At 40.1% G+C, this 17,308-nt stretch overlaps 1 protein-coding gene across 1 annotated transcript in view; it reads right to left on the reverse strand.

Moving 5' to 3' along the window:
- CPD (carboxypeptidase D) overlaps nucleotides 1–17,308 on the reverse strand; it is a 71,263-nt gene that overhangs the window by 34,718 nt on the left and 19,237 nt on the right. Inside the window, exons 3-5 of the mRNA XM_040243816.1 lie at nucleotides 3,343–3,485; nucleotides 2,265–2,434; nucleotides 773–1,122 (exon numbers count right to left, since the gene is read on the reverse strand). Coding sequence (XP_040099750.1) covers nucleotides 773–1,122; nucleotides 2,265–2,434; nucleotides 3,343–3,485 — 663 coding nt within the window. The remainder of the gene's footprint in view (nucleotides 1–772; nucleotides 1,123–2,264; nucleotides 2,435–3,342; nucleotides 3,486–17,308) is intronic.

Below are 17,308 nucleotides of genomic sequence, written 5' to 3' on the forward strand. Positions count from 1 at the left end.
TTTGTTACTACTACATGTCAGGTAGCAAGCTCAAAGTAAACATATATTATATCTATATATGAATATGTATATATACATATAAGGGCTTCTCTGGTGGCTCAGTGATAAAGAATCTGCCTGTCAATGCAGGAGACACAGGTTTGATTCCTGGGTCAGGAAGATCTCCTGGAGAAGGAAATGGCAACCCACTCTAGGATTCTTTTTTGGGAAATCCCATGGACAGAGGAGCCTGGTAGGCTGCAGTCCATGGAGTCACAAGAGTCAGACACAACTTAGCGACTAAACAGCGTATAGATATACATACATATATCATATGCTACAAAAATAAAAATACTATTAGCAGGAATAATCTAATCTGTGTGTGTAGTATGCTAAATATGCTGCATAATACATAAGTCGCTCAGTTGTGTCCGACTCTCTGTGACCCCATGGACCATAGCCCGCAAGGCTCCTCCGTCCATGGAATTCTCCAGGCAAGAATACTGGACTGGGTAGCCATTCCCTTCTCTAAGTGATCTTCCCGGTCCAGGGATCAAACCCAGGTCTCGGTTTCCCACATTGCAGGCAGATTCTTTACCATCTGAGCCACAAGGGAAGCCCATGGTGCATAATATGGATTATCAAATGCTTTTTTTTTCTAGCAGAAGATTGGTTCCATTTTCTTTAATCCAGTTATAGATATTACAGGTGACCTTTCTAGATGAAGCAAAGAAATATAGCCCACAGCTCTGAGAAGCAGTACTGAAATTATGTGTGAAACTACACCAATTACCTGGTTCATGGACACCTGGGTTATCAGATATCTCCATTACATAAAGTTCTCTTGACTCTACCGATTTTCCCAATGAATAAAGTCGGGTGATGTTAGGATATTCATTGGCAAACCTTCTCAAGAAGATTTCCATGTCAGGGAAATGGTGGTGGTGAAAGTCCTGTGGTTGAATTGGCTGGTGGGTAGACTGTGTTCCAAGAGGACTATTAAGTGTAGCAACTGTGCTAGCTGTTACTACAGCCTCAGTTGTGTCAGGGATTACTGAAGCCACAGTCGGTCGTAGGGGAAAATTCACCTTTGTGGCTGGTCCTTCTTTCACTATGATATTATTAACAGTCAGTGGCATATATCTGAAAAGAAAAATTCGAAAAAGTAGATGGGCTTGGAGTTAAACTGAAACAGACAATGCTTTAACATTATAAAAGCACAACAGCCTTTTCATACTCTTGCACTCTCTCTCAAAAATCAAATCAAATAAAGAGAAATGTGCAAATTCAAGACTTTTAGGATATTATTTCACAAAGAATCTCAGATTAAGTCTTTAAAGAACTATTTCTCTTACCATCCTTTCAGGTTCCACACATTAGAATGCTTATAAAACGTTATATTCAAACAAGAGAATACAATGAAAAATGGAGGTTGTTAATCCATTTGTAACCATTCCTACAATACTCAAAGTAGGGATAAATGATCCAATTCTTCATAGCACCTTATCAAACTGACATTCCAACTACTTTACCAAATAGGGAAGTTCAAAATTGAAGGTAATTTATTTGCTACAGGTAAATCCTTAGCAAAATGAGCTTACAGAAAGGCTTCCAGAGGGCATACGTAACCACTCATTTTGTGTATTAGAAACCTGATGGTAAGACAGCTCTTCAAATCTTTTGTAGAGTCCTGAGTTTTTTCTACCCTGGTTTTCAATTAGCCTTGAGCTTTTAAAACTCCTTCCTCCCAATTTTACAACGATGCTTCATATCCAGTTGTACAGTTAATGTGACAAAAGACTCTACTGTAGTATTTTCTCATTACAAAAGGGGGAAAAAAATCAGAAAACAAGGAAAAACAAAAGCCAGATATAGTAAGATCTCCCCAAATGTATTTCTGTCTAGATATAAACAGAAGCTTGACATTTTAAGAGTCTAGTTTAAATTCTTATCTAGTTATGTTTAGAGAAGAGCTAACATCCATCCTAGTCAAACTCTTCCAAAAAATTGCACTGGGAGAAACACTCCCACACTCATTTTACAACCATCACCCTGATACCAAAAGCAGAAAAGGATATCACACAGAAAAAGAAAATTATAGCCCAATATCACTGATGAACAAAAATCCTCAACAAAACTGTAGCAAAGAGAATCCACCAACACATTAAAAGGATCATACACCATGATCAAGTGGGGTTTATCCCAGGGATGCAAGGATTCTTCGATACATACAAACCAATCAATGTGATACACCATATTAACAAATCGAAAGATAAGATTCGTACCCAGTTAAAACTGCTGTAATGTTATAAGTTCCAGGAACAAGTAATCTGTGGAAATCGCCAAATCTTCCTGTTGTGATATTATGATTAATACCAGCCACTGAGATAGTTGCATTCTCTAAGCCAGCTCCTGTTACTGAATCTGTAACAAATCCTTTAACGCCAATGTGAACCTAGAAAAACAGGAATCAACATAGACTGCTCAGAGAGAGTCAATTTGGAAGGCAAGAGAGAATAGCCTCTCTGCATTGATGCTACAATTTCTCAAAAATAAAGTTATTCCTCTAGCCCTCTGAAACATTTTTCAATCCCTCCAAGTTAAAATACAGACCAAAAAGATTAAATCCTGAAACTTAAGTCGTCTGAAACCTACGCTGGTAAAGTACTTTTGAAATTCCCTCTTCTCAAAGCTAGACTTCTGCTTTTCTCAACGAGATACAATTGATAATATCTGGGATGCGTGCGTGCATGCTAAGTCACTTAAGTCGTGTCTGACTCTTTGAAAACCTATGCACTGTATCACATCAGGCTCCTCTGTCCACGGGATTCTCCAGGCAAGATTACTAGAGCAGATTTCCATGCTTTCCTCCAGGATCTTCCCAACCCAGGGATGGAACCCGTGTCTCTTAGGTCTCCTGCATTGGCAGGTGGGTTCTTTAGCACCACCTGGGAGGCCTCAATTTCTGCTATATGCAATAGTATGTTAGCCTGCCTGATATGTAAGTTAAACTTATGTTGTGGTTCATATGGTGGTAAAGGTTCTCTAGCAAATATGATCACATGGTGTTGTAAGAATCTGGTGATACAACTTTTGCTAATTATTTATTTACTTGCTAATTATTTCAAGTTGTAGAAGTGTTGTAAGATAGACAAAGGAAGCTCTCCAGAGGAAAAGAGCTCAGGGGAAGGGTAATGGAGGCTTAGAGTATGTTCTGATAGATTCTAATACTTTCTAAAGATTATCATCTTAAATAATAAAAAAAGACAAAGGGTATCTAGCATAGACTTATTCATATACACAAATTTCCCCCCTATTTAATCAATTATTTCCATACCCACCCTCCCATATAGCTGCTTTTACCTTTTCAATTAATGTGATCAGAGACTCACGATTGTTCTCCCATTCTTGTCGAAGCTGTGAAGCAGGTGGGTACTTGCAACAGGATAGTTCTAACGTGATCTCAAAACAATTGGCCCATACATAATTATAATCTTGCATACCACCTGAAACATGGAAGAAAAAGTAAGTTTATTCTCAGGATTCTACTCTCAAAAAGACCAAAGCCGTCTCTGCTTATATAAACTCTCTTTCATTATGTTGTTTGAAATCAGAGAAGGCTCTTGAATTACAGAGGAGACTAACAAGGAAGGTAAAAGGAATACACACTGGAAAGGAATATATATAAAGGACATGTATCTGACTGACAGGTAAACAGTTATAAAGAGCATAAATATAACAGTTAATAATAACAGTAATAATGATAACAGCTCTATATTTGAATGTTTACTATATGCCAGTGTTACTGAGTCCAAGCTCCCTCTGCTCCCTTTGCCACATGACAGACCAAAGTTGAGGCAAGGAATACAACTTTATTTGAAAAGATGGCAGACTAATGTCTCAAAATAACCATCTTGCTGGGGTCTGGATGCCAGGTTCTCTTACAGAACCAGAGAAGCGGTGAGGAACTAAAGTCAAAAGGCGCAATAAAGAGGGACAGGCAGTGAGGAAGTTTTTAAAAAGGGCCATTGGTCTTGCAAAGTATCTCTAGGAATGGGCCAGCCAGTGAAATTGAAGTTGCTCAGTCGAATCCGACTCTTTGTGACCCCATGCTCCTACCAGGCTCCTCCCTCCGTTGGGTTCTCCAGGCAAGAGTACTGGAGTGGGTTGCCATTTCCTTCTCCAGGGGGTCTTCCCGACCCAGGGATCGAACCCAGGTCTCCCGCATTCCAGGCAGACGCTTTAACCTCTGAGCCACCAGGGAAGCCAGTGAAAGGGATATGTTAATTTATGCGGAAAGGGTCAGATTATCTGACAGGGTCAGAGCTGAACAAAGGCACTTTAGGTTGTTTTTTTTTTTAAGTTTGAGATTTTATTCATTTATTTATTTTTATTTTTTGGCTGTGGTGGGTCTTCGTTGCTGCACATGCGCCTTTGCTGGTTGCAGTAGGCAGGGGCTACTCTTTGTTGCAGTGCCCAGGCTTTTCACTGCAGTGGCTTCTCTTGTTGTGGAGCACGGGCTATAGGCACCTGGACTTCAGTAGTTATGGAATGTGGGCTCAGTAGTTGTGGTTTGTGGGCTCTAGAGTGAGTGCTGGCTCAGTAGTGGTGCACAGGCTTAGCTGCTCCAGGGCATGTGGGATCTTCCTGGATCAGGGATCAAACCAGAGTCCTTTGCTTTGGGATTCTTAACCACTGGGAAGCCTGGCACTTTAGTTTAACAGTCAGAAAGAGGGACAGGGTCCTTTGAGGCAGGTCAGTATGTATGATTACAATAACAAAAGCAACAAAAAGCAAGTCAAAGAAACAGTTTCAACAAGGAGTCAGAATTGGTTCTTCTCTGCAACCCAGCTCTGTTCTATGACCTTTACTTATATTAACATTTAGCCTTTACAACAACTTTATAATGCAGGTATTGCTATTTCACCCATTTTACAGATGTGAGAAGTAAGGCACAGAGAGGTTAAGATTTTCTGACAGAATGAACATGAAAGATACTCAAGTGATCCTCAAATTATGAAGTCATTCATGTCAAAACATTATTCAGTTCAGTTCAGTTCAGTCCAGTCGCTCAGTTGTGTGCGACTCTTTGCGACTCCATGAATCGCAGTATGCCAGGCCTCCCTGTCCATCACCATCTCCGGGAGTTCACTCAAACTCATGTCCATCGAGTCGGTGATGACATCCAGCCATCTCATCCTCTGTTGTCCCCTTTTCCTTCTGTCCCCAATCCCTCCCAGCATCAGAGTCTTTCCCAATGAGTCAACTCTTCACATGAGGTGGCCAAAGTACTGGACTTTCAGCTTTAGCATCATTCCTTCCAAAGAACACCCAGGGCTGATCTCCTTTAGGATGGACTGGTTGGATCTCCTTGCAGTCCAAGGGACTCTCAAGAGTCTTCTCCAACACCACAGTTCAAAAGCATCAGTTCTTCGGCGCTCAGCTTTCTTCACAGTCCAACTCTCACATCCATACATGACCACTGGAAAAACCAGAGCCTTGACTAGATGGACCTTTGTTGGCAAAGTAATGTCTCTGCTTTTAAATATGCTATCTAGGTTGGTTATAACTTTTCTTCCAAGGAGCAAGCATCTTTTAATTTCATGGCTGCAGTCACCATCTGCAGTGATTTTGGAGCCCCCCAAAATAAAGTCTGACACTGTTTCCACTGTTTCCCCATCTATTTCTCATGAAGTGATGGGACCGGATGCCATGATCTTCGTTTTCTGAATGTTGAGCTTTAGGCCAACTTTTTCACTCTCCTCTTTCACTTTCATCAAGAGGCTTTTTAGTTCCTTTTCACTTTCTGCCATAAGGGTGGTGTGATCTGCATATTTGAGGTTATTGATATTAAGGGCCTACTATTCTAACTGTACTCTTCTGTACCACAAGGTGACAATAAGGGTCTGAATCAAAATGGTAGAGTAGAGGGACTTCCCTGGTGATCCAGTGGTTAAGAATTCACCTTGCAATGCAGGGGACAAGAGTTTGATCCCTGGTTGGGGAACTAAGATCCCACAGGCCGCAGAGCAATTAAACCTGAGTGCCACAACTACAGAAGCCCACACATCGTAACTAGAGACTCTGTGCACCACAGTGAAATACCTCACATGACATAACAAAGATCCCACCAACTAAGACCTGATGCAGTCAAATAAATTAAAAAAAAATTTTTTTTAAGGTAGAGTAGAAAGATCCTGAGCTGTCAACCTCACATAGGCAAAACAACTTACAGAACAACTATCTTGGAAAACAACCTGAAGAAGAGCAGAAAAGATTTTCCACAACTAAAGATATAAAGAAGGAACCACAATAAAATGGGTAGGGAAGAGGCAGAGATGCTCTAGTGAGGACCCACACCCCTGGAGTAATGACTCACTAGCAGGAAGACTATCAGCATTGTGGCAGTCATCCCTGGGGAGCAAGGAGTCCAAGACCAATACCAGGATCCCCAGCCCAGAGTCCCGCATTAGGAAGACAAACCTCCGAAAAGTCTGGCTTGAAAACCAGTGGGGCTTATACACAGGAGCATCAAAGAGGTGTAGGAAGTCAAGACTCTGCTCCTAAGGGTACATGTAAAAATACACTCGCTCCAAGTCCCAGTACAGAGGCAACAGTTTGAAAGGCATCTGAATCAGTCATACCTGCTGATCTTAGAGAGCCTCCTGGGGAGGCAGGAGGCAGCTGGGACTCCTCTAGGGGACTGAGATGCTAGCAGTAGCTATTTCTGTGATTTTATTCTATCATACTGAGATGGGCACCATTTTGGAATCTTCCCTGGAGTCTGTTAGAGCTGGAGGCCTGCCTCACCCACCAGTGGTCAAACAATGCTGAGCATCACCACCAGTGTGCCCAAGCAGTTGGCCCTGCCACAACTGAAAGGAAAAAGCAGCCCACATAGGGAACACCTATGAAGTGTCTGGTTTGGGTAGCCAGAAGGGAGCATGCTGTTGAGCCCATAGGACTTCTCCAAGATTGGGAGACATACAGACTTACTTTATGCAAAGAAATCAACACAGAAAATCAGGCAAAATGAGGAGACAGACAAATGTGCTCCACATGAAAGACTAAGACAAAACCTCAGAAGAAGACCTAAATGAAACAGAGATAAGTAATCTACCTGATAAAGAGTTAAAGGTAATGATCATAAAGACGTTCACTGAAGAATCTATGAACATGGTGAAAACTTCAACAAAGAGTTAGAAAATATAAAAATGGACCAATTAGGGCTGAAGAATACAATAAATAAAATGAAAAATACACTAGAGGGAATCAACAGTATTATATACAATGGAATATTATTTTCAAACTTTTAAAATTGTATATATACAATGGAATATTACTCAGCCATAAAAAGGAACACATTTGAGTCGGTTCTAATGATGTAGATGAATCTAGAGCCTATTATACAGAGTGAAGAAAGTTATAAAGAGAAAAACAAATATCATAAACTAATACATATATATGGATCCAGAAAAATGGTGCCAATGAACCTATTGGCAGGGCAGCGATGGAGATGCAGACATAGAGAACAGATGGGGAGACATGGTGGGGGGCAAGGAAGGAGAGGCTGGGAAAAATGGACAGAGCAGCATGGAAACACATATACTGCCATATGTAAAACAGAAAGGCAGTGGGAATTTGCTGTATGACCCAGGCAGTTCAATCAGAGCTCTGTGACAACCTAGAGGGGTGGGATGGGGTGGGAAGTGGAGAGAGGTTCAAGGGGGAGGGGACATGTGTATACCTATGACTGATTCATACCGATGTATGGCAGAAACTAACACAATATTGTAAAGCAATTATCCTTCCATTAAAAATAAATAAAATGTTTTTTTAAAAAAAGACAATGGCAAAAAAAAAATACACTAGAGGGAATCAACAGTAGATTAGATGATGCAGAATACTAGATCAGTGATCTGGAAGACAGAGTAGAGAAAAATCACCCAAGCTGAACAGGAAAAAGACAAGTCAGGACAGTCTAAATGACCTCTGGGACAACGTCAAGCATACTAACATTTACAGTATAGTGTCCCTGAAGGAGAAGAAAGATAAAAAAGAGAACTTATTTGAAGAAATAGTAACTGAGAACTTCCCTAACCAGTGGAAGGAAACGATATCCAGTCCAGGAAGCACAGACAGTCTCAGACAAGGTGAACTCAAAGAGGTGCACACCAAGACACATTATATTTAAAATGCCAAAAATGAAATATAAAGAGATTCATAAAAGCATCAAGAGGAGAAACAACTAATTATATACAAGGAAACTCCCATGAGACTATCAGCTGACTTTTCAGCAGAAACTTAGCAGGCCAGTAGGGAATGACACGATATATTCAAAGTGCTGAAAAAAAGACAACCAAGAATACCCAGCAAGGTTATCATTTGAAGGAGTGATAAAGAGTTTTGACAGATAAACAAAAGCTAAAGGAGTTTATCACCAGTAAACCAGCCCTTCAAGAAATGTTAAAGGGACTTCTCCAAGCAGAAAAGGTCACAACTAGAAATAAGAAAATGATAAAAGAAACAAATCTCAATGGCAGAGACAAACATATATAAAAGACAGTGGATCAACCACTTACAACATTAGTAGAGAGGCAAAAGTAAAGAAAGTAGAAGACAAAGTAGTAAAATCTATTACTATCTTCCAAAATAGTTGTACCATTTTGCACTCCCATCAATAATGAACGAGAGTTCCTGTTGCTCCACCTCTTCACAAGCATTTGCTGTTGTCAGTGTTCTGGACTATGTATGCCCTTTCTGATAGGTGTGTAGCAGTAACTTGTTACATCTCCCTGTTGACATACGATGTGCAATCTTTTCATGTTTATTTGCCATCTGTATATCTGATGGTGAGATGTCTGGAGGTTTCTGGCCCATTTTTAAATGAGGTTGTTGTTTTATTAGTGTTGAGTCTTAAGTGAAAGTGAAAGTTTCTCAGTCCTGTCCAACTCTTTGTAACTCCATGGACTATACAGTCTGTGGAATTCTCCATGCCAGAAAACTGGAGTGGGTAGCCTTTCCCTTCTCCAAGGGATCTTTCCAACCCAGGGATCAAACTGAGGTCCCCCGCATTGCAGGAGGATTCTTTACCAGCTGAGTCACAAGGGAGAACCAAGATACTGGAGTGGGTAGCCTATCCCTTCTCCAGCAGATCTTCTCGACCCAGGAATCAAACCAGGGTCTCCTGCAATGAAGGTGGGTTCTTTATCAACTGAGCTATCAGAGTTTTTAAATATATTTTAGATAATAGTCCTTTATCAGATGTAATTGCCTTCCTTTTTTAGGCCGAATAACATTTCATTGGATGTAAATACCACATTTTCTTCATTCATCTGTCAATAAACATTTAGGTAGCTTCTTGGCAACTGTGAATAACACTGCAGTGAACATGGGTGTACAAATTTTCAAGATCCTTTTTCCAGTTCTTTTGTATTTATACCCTTAAGTGAGATTGTTGAATCATACGGTAATTCTATTTTTAACTTTTTGAGGAAGCTCCATACTGTTTTCCATAGCAACTGCACTATTTTATATTCCTACCAACTGTGCAAAGGGATTGAAATTCTCCACAACTCCATCAAACTTGCTATTTTAATTCGGCTTTTTTTTTTTAATAGTGATCATCCTAAGAGGTAGAAGGTGATATCACTTTGTGGTTTTGTTTTTCCCTGATAATGATATTAAGCATCTTTTCATATGTGTGCTGGTCATTGATTTTTTTTTTAATGTGTATTCAAGTCGTTTGTCCATCTACTAATCAGATTACATGTTTTCCGTTGAGTTGTATTCTGAATATTAACCCCTTATCTGATAAACAGTTTGCATATATTTTTCAGTAGGCTGCCTTTTCACTATTGATTGTTTCCCTTGCTGCACAGAACATTGCAGGTTTTTGAGCAGAGGTGTGAATCTCAACTGCCTTTTTAAAAGATCATTCTGACTGCTGGGTGAAAAATGATGGTAGAGGAACAAAAAGAAAAGCAGGGAGATGAATTAGAAGAGAATGATGGCTTCAACTAGGTTGCTGGTAAAAGAGATGAAGCAGAGAGCTCTGGGTGTGAGAAAAGATTTGTTTAGAAGGAATCAAGGATGACTTCTTGATTTTTGGCTTAAGAAACTAGGGAGACAGTGTCATTAGTGTCATTAACTGAGAGGATGAAGGAGAACAAAGGAAACAGATATGGCAAGCCTAAGGTTTTGTCTTTGGTCCTCTTCTCTTACTTACTCCCTTGGTGTCTCATGCAGCCCCACGGGGCTTAATATTATCTACAGGCTGACAATTCTCAAATTTCTATGTCCAACTGACACCTCTTTCCAGAATCTAGACTTGTCCATCCAATGGCCTGTTCAATATCTCTACTTGGGTATCACAAACCTAACAACAGACTCATCTCCCCTAAACCTGCTCCACCTGCAGTCTTTCCCACGATGGCCAACAGCACTGGAAGAATCTAGTTACTCAGGGTCAAAAGCCTTGGAGTCACATCTCACATCTAAAGCCTCAGGAAATCATGCTAGTTGTAACTTGAAGATACATCCAGAATCCAAAGATTTCTCAACTCTACTGCTGCCGCCCTGATATAAGCCATGATCCTTTCTCCACCAGGACTTCTGCAATCACTCTTAAAAGGTCTCCCTGTTCTTGCCCGAGCATTTCTATGTTCTTTCCTCCAGGGATGCCAGAGTAATTCTGCTAAAATGTAAGCCAGAGGTTATTTCCCTATACAATGACTTTCTGTTGTATTCAGACTAAAAGCCAAAGCCTAAGGCGGTGCATCATTTGTCCACTACCACTCCCCTTTCCTCTCTAACCACCTTTTACACTCTCCCCATCATCATCTCTCTGCACCAGCCACACTGGCCACCCCGCTGTTCACCAGATACACTAGGTACCTCCTGACTTTGGGTCTTTGCTCTAGCTATTGCCTTTGTCTGGCGTGCTCTTCCCCTAGATATCCCTACTTGACTCATTCCCTCACCTCCAGCTCTTTGTTTCAATTTCACCTTGACAATGAGGTTCACCCTGATCTCCCCACTTAGTTTCTAGTCACTTCTCCCCATCACTGTCCCCAAGCCAATCTCACAAGCACTCACAATTCCTCTCACCCTTTTTTTTTTCCTATAGCACTTTAAAATTTACCTATTATGTTTATTATTTATTGTCTGTTTCTCTTTGCTAGATTATAAGCAACACAAGGGCAGAGATATTTGTTATACACATTGAAAGATAGTCCAAACACAAGAACAGTACCAGGCACATGGTATTCCTTCAATAAATATTTGTTGAAGTAATGAAAGTAAGTAGGCTAGGACAGTGAGAAATTAAGATTTCTATTCTGAATGCATTAAATTTGAGATTCTCATTGACCATCCATGTGGATATGTCAAATAGACTGTCTTCCTAAAAGACATGAGCAGGTTTACCATCACTAGAAGCCTGGTAACTCTGTCTTAACCTTTTTTCTTAGAAGGCAAGCTATCCATCTCTGGTTTTCTCTTATCTCCCAGCATCTTGGCACTCACTTTGGGTCTGGCAAAAAAGGTGAGAGGATGATTTTTCATCTCCCTACCAGTCATATTTTAGGGCTTCCCTGGTGGTTCAGACAGTAAAGAACCTGCCTGCAATGCACGCGACCTGGGTTTGATCCCTGGGTCTGGAAGATCCCCTGGAGAAGGGAATGGCTACCCACTCCAGTATTCTTGCCTGCAGAATCTCATGCACAGAGGAGGCTGGTGGGCCACAGTCCATGGGGTCGTAAAGAGTCGGACTCGACTGAGCGACTAACACTTTCACTCACCAGTCATAGTTAGTCATTTAGTGACGTTAGTCACTTTCGGTCAACTCTGACATGCATGTACATATGTCGACATATGTATGCTATTCATCATAAATGTTTATTAATCTCCAATATTTACTACATATTGGTCCCAGTACAATGGTCACTGTGTGTAAGTCATCAAACTAAGATTATAGAGATTTATAAATAGAAGACATACTTCCATTCCAGAGATTAGAGTCTTGAGGAAAACAAAGACAGAACACTGAAAATAATTTCAGAGCAATACAAGTGTGAACTAATCTGTTTTTATGCATATGTAAAACTTAATAGGGAAGAATTATTCTCATCTAGGGAAAAAAGAACTTAATAGCTGTATTAAATTGCAAACACAGTCAACTCACACTTCAATTATGCCAGAAGGCAGTGAAGTAGACTCTTATAATACTATAATCACCAGGCTTCATCCTGGCATTCTTTTGTTAACCCCTTAACTGTCTTTCTTCAGCAGCAATTTAAGAAATACTAGCTAAGAGCAGTTTTTCACTTTCATGCATTGGAGAAGGAAATGGCAACCCACTCCAGTGTTCTTGCCTGGAGAATCCCAGGGACAGGGGAGCCTGGTGGGCTGCCATCTATGGGGTTGCACAGAGTCGGACACGACTGAAGCAACTTAGCAGCAGCAGCAGCTAAGAGCAACAAGAGGACAAAGTTATATGAATTTCTGTGTTAAGGTCATGCCTATTTTAAAGATTTTATACACATATGCTAAATTGTTACCCAGATATATTCTCTATGCCTTTATTTTTCTCCTTTTTTTTAATCTTTTTTTTTCACTTTTTTTAAGGCAGTTTTTAATCAAGAGATATTTTACAATTTTTAGGTAGCTAAATTTATCATTCTTTTCCTTTTATGGCTTCATAATGCTTTGCTGTCTAGAAAGGCTTTTCTCATCCTGAATATAGGCTTCTGGTTTTGTTTATGGCTACATTTTTACATCATGTTCCATATGGACGTAAGACTTTATTTGGTATGATCTGAGGTAAATTCCACCTATATTTTTGTCTCAAAGTTAACCAGTTATCCCTATAATTCTTTCCCCATTGTTTTAAATGTCATTAATTATATCCCAAATGCTTTTGTTTCTGTTACTGTGCTTTCTATTTTGTTCTGCTGGTCAATTTATTTTGATATCTTAATTACACCGATTTAGTAAGCACTGTTTTATAACACATTGCTCAGTTCAGTCGCTCAGACTTGTTCAGCTCCTTGTGATCCCATGGACTGCAGCACGCCAGGCCTCCCTGTCCATCACCAATTCCTGGAGTTTGCTCAAACTCATGTCCATTGAGTCGGTGATGCCATCCAACCATTTCATCCTCTGTTCTCCCCTTCTCCTCCTACCTTCAATTCTTCCAGCATCACGGTCTTTTCCAGTGAGTCAGTTTTTTGCATCAAGTGGCCAAAGTACTGGAGTTTCAGCTTCAGCATCATTCCTTCCAATGAATATTCAGGATTGATTTCCTTTAGGATGGACTGGGTGGATCTCCCTGCTGTCCAAAGGGACTCTCAAGAGTCTTCTCTAACATCACAGTTCAAAAGCATCAATTCTTCAGCGCTCAGCTTTCTTTATAGTCCAACTCTCACATCCATACATGACTACTGGAAAAACCATAGCTCTGACTACATGGACCTTTGTTGGCAAAGTAATGTCTCTGCTTTTTAATATGCTGTCTAGGTTGGTCATAGCTTTTCTTCCAAGGAGCAAGCATCTTTTAATTTCATGGCTGCAGTCACCATCTGCAGTGATTTTGGAGCCCCCCAAAATAAAGTTTGTGACTGTTTCCACTGTTTCCCCACCTTTTTGCCATGAAGTGATGGGACTGGATGCCAGGGTCTTACTTTTCTGAATGTTGAGCTTTAAGCCAACTTTTTCACTCTCCTCTTTCACTTTCATCAAGAGGCTCTTTAGTTCTTCTTCACTTTCTGCTATAAGGGTGGTGTCATCTGCATATCTGAGGTTATTGATTCCAGCAATCTTGATTCCAGCTTGTGCTTCATCCAGTCCAGCATGTCTCATGATGTACTCTGCATATAAGTTAAATAAGCAGGGTGACAATATACAGCCTTGACGTACTCCCAGCAATCTTGATTCCAGCTTGTGCTTCATCCAGTCCAGCATGTCTCATGATGTACTCTGCATATAAGTTAAATAAGCAGGGTGACAATATACAGCCTTGACGTACTCCTTTCCCAATTTGGAACCAGTCTGTTGTTCCATGTCCAGTTCTAACTCTTGCTTCTTGACTTGCATACAGATTTCTCAGGACGCATGTCTGATATTCCCATCTCTTTCAGAATTTTCCAGTTTGTTGCAATCCACACAGTCAAAGGCTTTGGCATAGTCAATAAAGCAGAAACAGATGTTTTTCTGGAATGCTCTTGCTCTTTCAATGATCCAATGGGTGTTGGCAATTTGATCTCTCGTTCCTCTGCCTTTTCTAAAACCAGCTTGAACATCTGGAAGTTCACGGTTCACATACTGTTGAAGCCTGGCTTGGAGAATTTTGAGTATTATTTTGCTAGTGTGTGAGATGAGTGCAATTGTGCAGTTGTTTGAGCTTTCTTTGGCATTGCCTTTCTCAGGGATTAGAATGAAAACTGACCTTTTCCAGTCCTGTGGCCACTGCTGAGTATTCCAAATTTGCTGGCATACTGAGTGCAGCACTTTCACAGCATCATCTTTTAGGATTTGAAATAGCTCAACTGGAATTCCATTTGTTCACAGTGATGCTTCCTAAGGCCCACTTGACTTTACATTCCAGGATGTCTGGCTCTAGATGAGCAATCACACCATCATGATTATCTGGGTCGTGAAGATCTTTTTTGTATAGTTCTATGTACTCTTGCCACCTCTTCTTAATGTCTTCGGCTTTTGTTAGGTCCATACCATTTCTGTCCTTTATTGTGCCCATCTTTGCATGAAAAGTTCCCTTGGTATCTAATTTTCTTGAAGAGATCCTCTTGTCTTTCCCATTCTATTGTTTTCCTCTATTTCTTTGCATTGATCACTGAGGAAGGCTTTCTTATCTCTCCTTGCTATTCTTTGGAACTCTGCATTCAAATGGGTATATCTTTCCTTTTCTCCTTTTCTCCAGACTATACAGTGGAAGTGACAAATAGATTCAAGGGATTATATCTGATAGACAAGAGTGCCTGAAGAAATATGGACAGAGGTTTGTGACACTGTGTATAGGAGGCAGTCATCAAGACCATCCCCAGAAATGCACAAAGGCAAAACGGCTGTCTGAGGAGGCCTTACAAATGGCTATGAAAAGAAGAGAAGTGAAAGGCAAAGGAGAAAAAGGAAAGATATACCCATTTGAATGCAGAGTTACAAAATAATACATTGTAATATCTGCCAATTAAAGTCTCTATTATCATTATCATAGAAATTCTCCTTTTCATTACTGTAGACCCCACTGTATGGATGTAGCTATCGTTTAGTGGCTAAGCCATGTCCTCTCCTTTGTGACCCCATGGATTGTAGCCCCACCAGGTTCCTCTGTTCATAGTACTGGAGTGGGCTCTCATTTCCTTCTCCAGGGGATCTCCTGGACCCAGGGATCAAACCTGCATCTCCTGCATTGCAGGCGGATTATTTATGGCTGAGCAATCGGGGAAGCCCTCTATTTGTTTATTCAATCACTATGTGGTGGGTATTTGACTTGGTTTCAGCTTTAGGTGATTATGAATAAAACTGTGCCTAAGACTTAACATGGACAAATTATTTCATGTCTTTTGGGTTAAATACCTAGGAAAGGTGTGGCTGGATCATGTGATAAGCAAAAATTTAACTTCACAAGAAACTGTTAAGCTGTTTTCCAAAGTGGCCATACTGTTTCATATTCCCACATCAAGGTATGAATGTTCCAGTTGCTCCACACCCTTAGCTAACAAGTTGCTCAAGCAACTGGTCAGCCTTTTGTAGTTTTAAGCATCCTGGCAGGTGGATAGTGCTATCTCATGGTGGTTCCAACCTGTATTTCCCTGACAACTAATGACAGTTAACACTCTAAGGTATCTTTATTTGTGATCTATCTAGGGAGACCTTGGAAGTGACTGTAGACAGGACAGAGATAAAAAAAGGGATCCTATAAAGTTTTCTATGCACTCTTGGGCTCAACTCTGAATTGCACATGAACAGCATACCAAAGTCACCGAGAACTGATCTATACAGCAGACCACTGCTCCCTGGGTGGTACCTGCACAGGACAGGTCTGAACAGGCAGGACAGAGGTGTTGAAAACTGAATTGACATTGGAATCACAGCCTACTGAAGGCAAGTAAAAACTTGCAACTGAACCTAAATGGGTCATTCACTACCAGAATGAATAAACAAAAAGTTACCATTTTTATAGGGTTTAAACAATGCTCCAATCTTATAATATATGATTCAAAATGTCCAGAATATAATCCAAATTATTTGACATTTAAAGAACTAGTCAAATGTCAACAGCTCGCAAGGAAAAAATAATGCATACAAACTCCAAGATGACCCAGGTATGGGAATTATCAGACTAACCTTAAAGTAATTATTATAGCCAGGTAAATATTAAACAGGTAAGATTAAACAGTCTTGAAATGAAATAAAAGAAACAAAAAGAAGAGGTTAAAAAAATAGATTTCAGAAGTAAAAAATATAACCAAATTTTAAAATTTACTGGATGAGTTCAACAAAAGAATAGAAATGACAAAGAGGAGTCAATTTGAAGACAAATAAATAGAAATTACCTAATCTGAACAACAGGAAAAAAAAAGTAAAAGAACAGAGTTTTAGGGACAGTATCAAATGTTTAATATTCTTGTTACTAGAGTCTCAAAAGGGGAGGAAAAAAGAATGCCATGCTGGAAAAAAAAAAAAAGTTGAAGAAACAATGGCTGAAAACTTCCCAAATCTGGCAAAAGACAAAAACTTACATTTCAAGAAGCTTGCTGCTGCTAAAGTCATTTCAGTCGTGTCCGACTCTGTGCGACCCCATAGACGGCAGCCCACCAGGCTCCCCTGTCCCTGGGATTCTCCAGGCAAGAACACTGGAGTGGGTTGCCATTTCCTTCTCCAAATCTCAAACAGGAGAAATTCACATCTAGATACATCACAGTCAAACTACTGAAATCCAAAGACAATGGGAACAATCTTGAAAGTCCTCAGTGAAAAATGATACATTTGTATAGGAAGACAATTTAAATGACTGTGAATTTTTCATCAGAAGCCATGAAGGCCAGAAGGCAATGACATACACACACACACAAAATCTTTTTAAACAATAGTCAATCCAGAACCCAGAGTTTTATATCCAAGGAAAATATCCTTTAGGAATGAAGGCAGAAATAGATATTGTCTGTGGTGGAAAGCTAAAAGAATCCCCCACAGGCAGATCTGTTTTAAAAGAAATGCTAAAGAAGGTTTTCTGGGTAGAAGAGAAATGATAGCAGAGAAAATCTTGGAACTTCAGGAATGAAAGAAGAGAAATGGCAAATATTTGGGT

Source organism: Oryx dammah, unplaced genomic scaffold (assembly GCF_014754425.2).
Source record: "Oryx dammah isolate SB20612 unplaced genomic scaffold, SCBI_Odam_1.1 HiC_scaffold_8, whole genome shotgun sequence".
Classification (NCBI taxonomy): Eukaryota; Metazoa; Chordata; class Mammalia; order Artiodactyla; family Bovidae; genus Oryx; species Oryx dammah.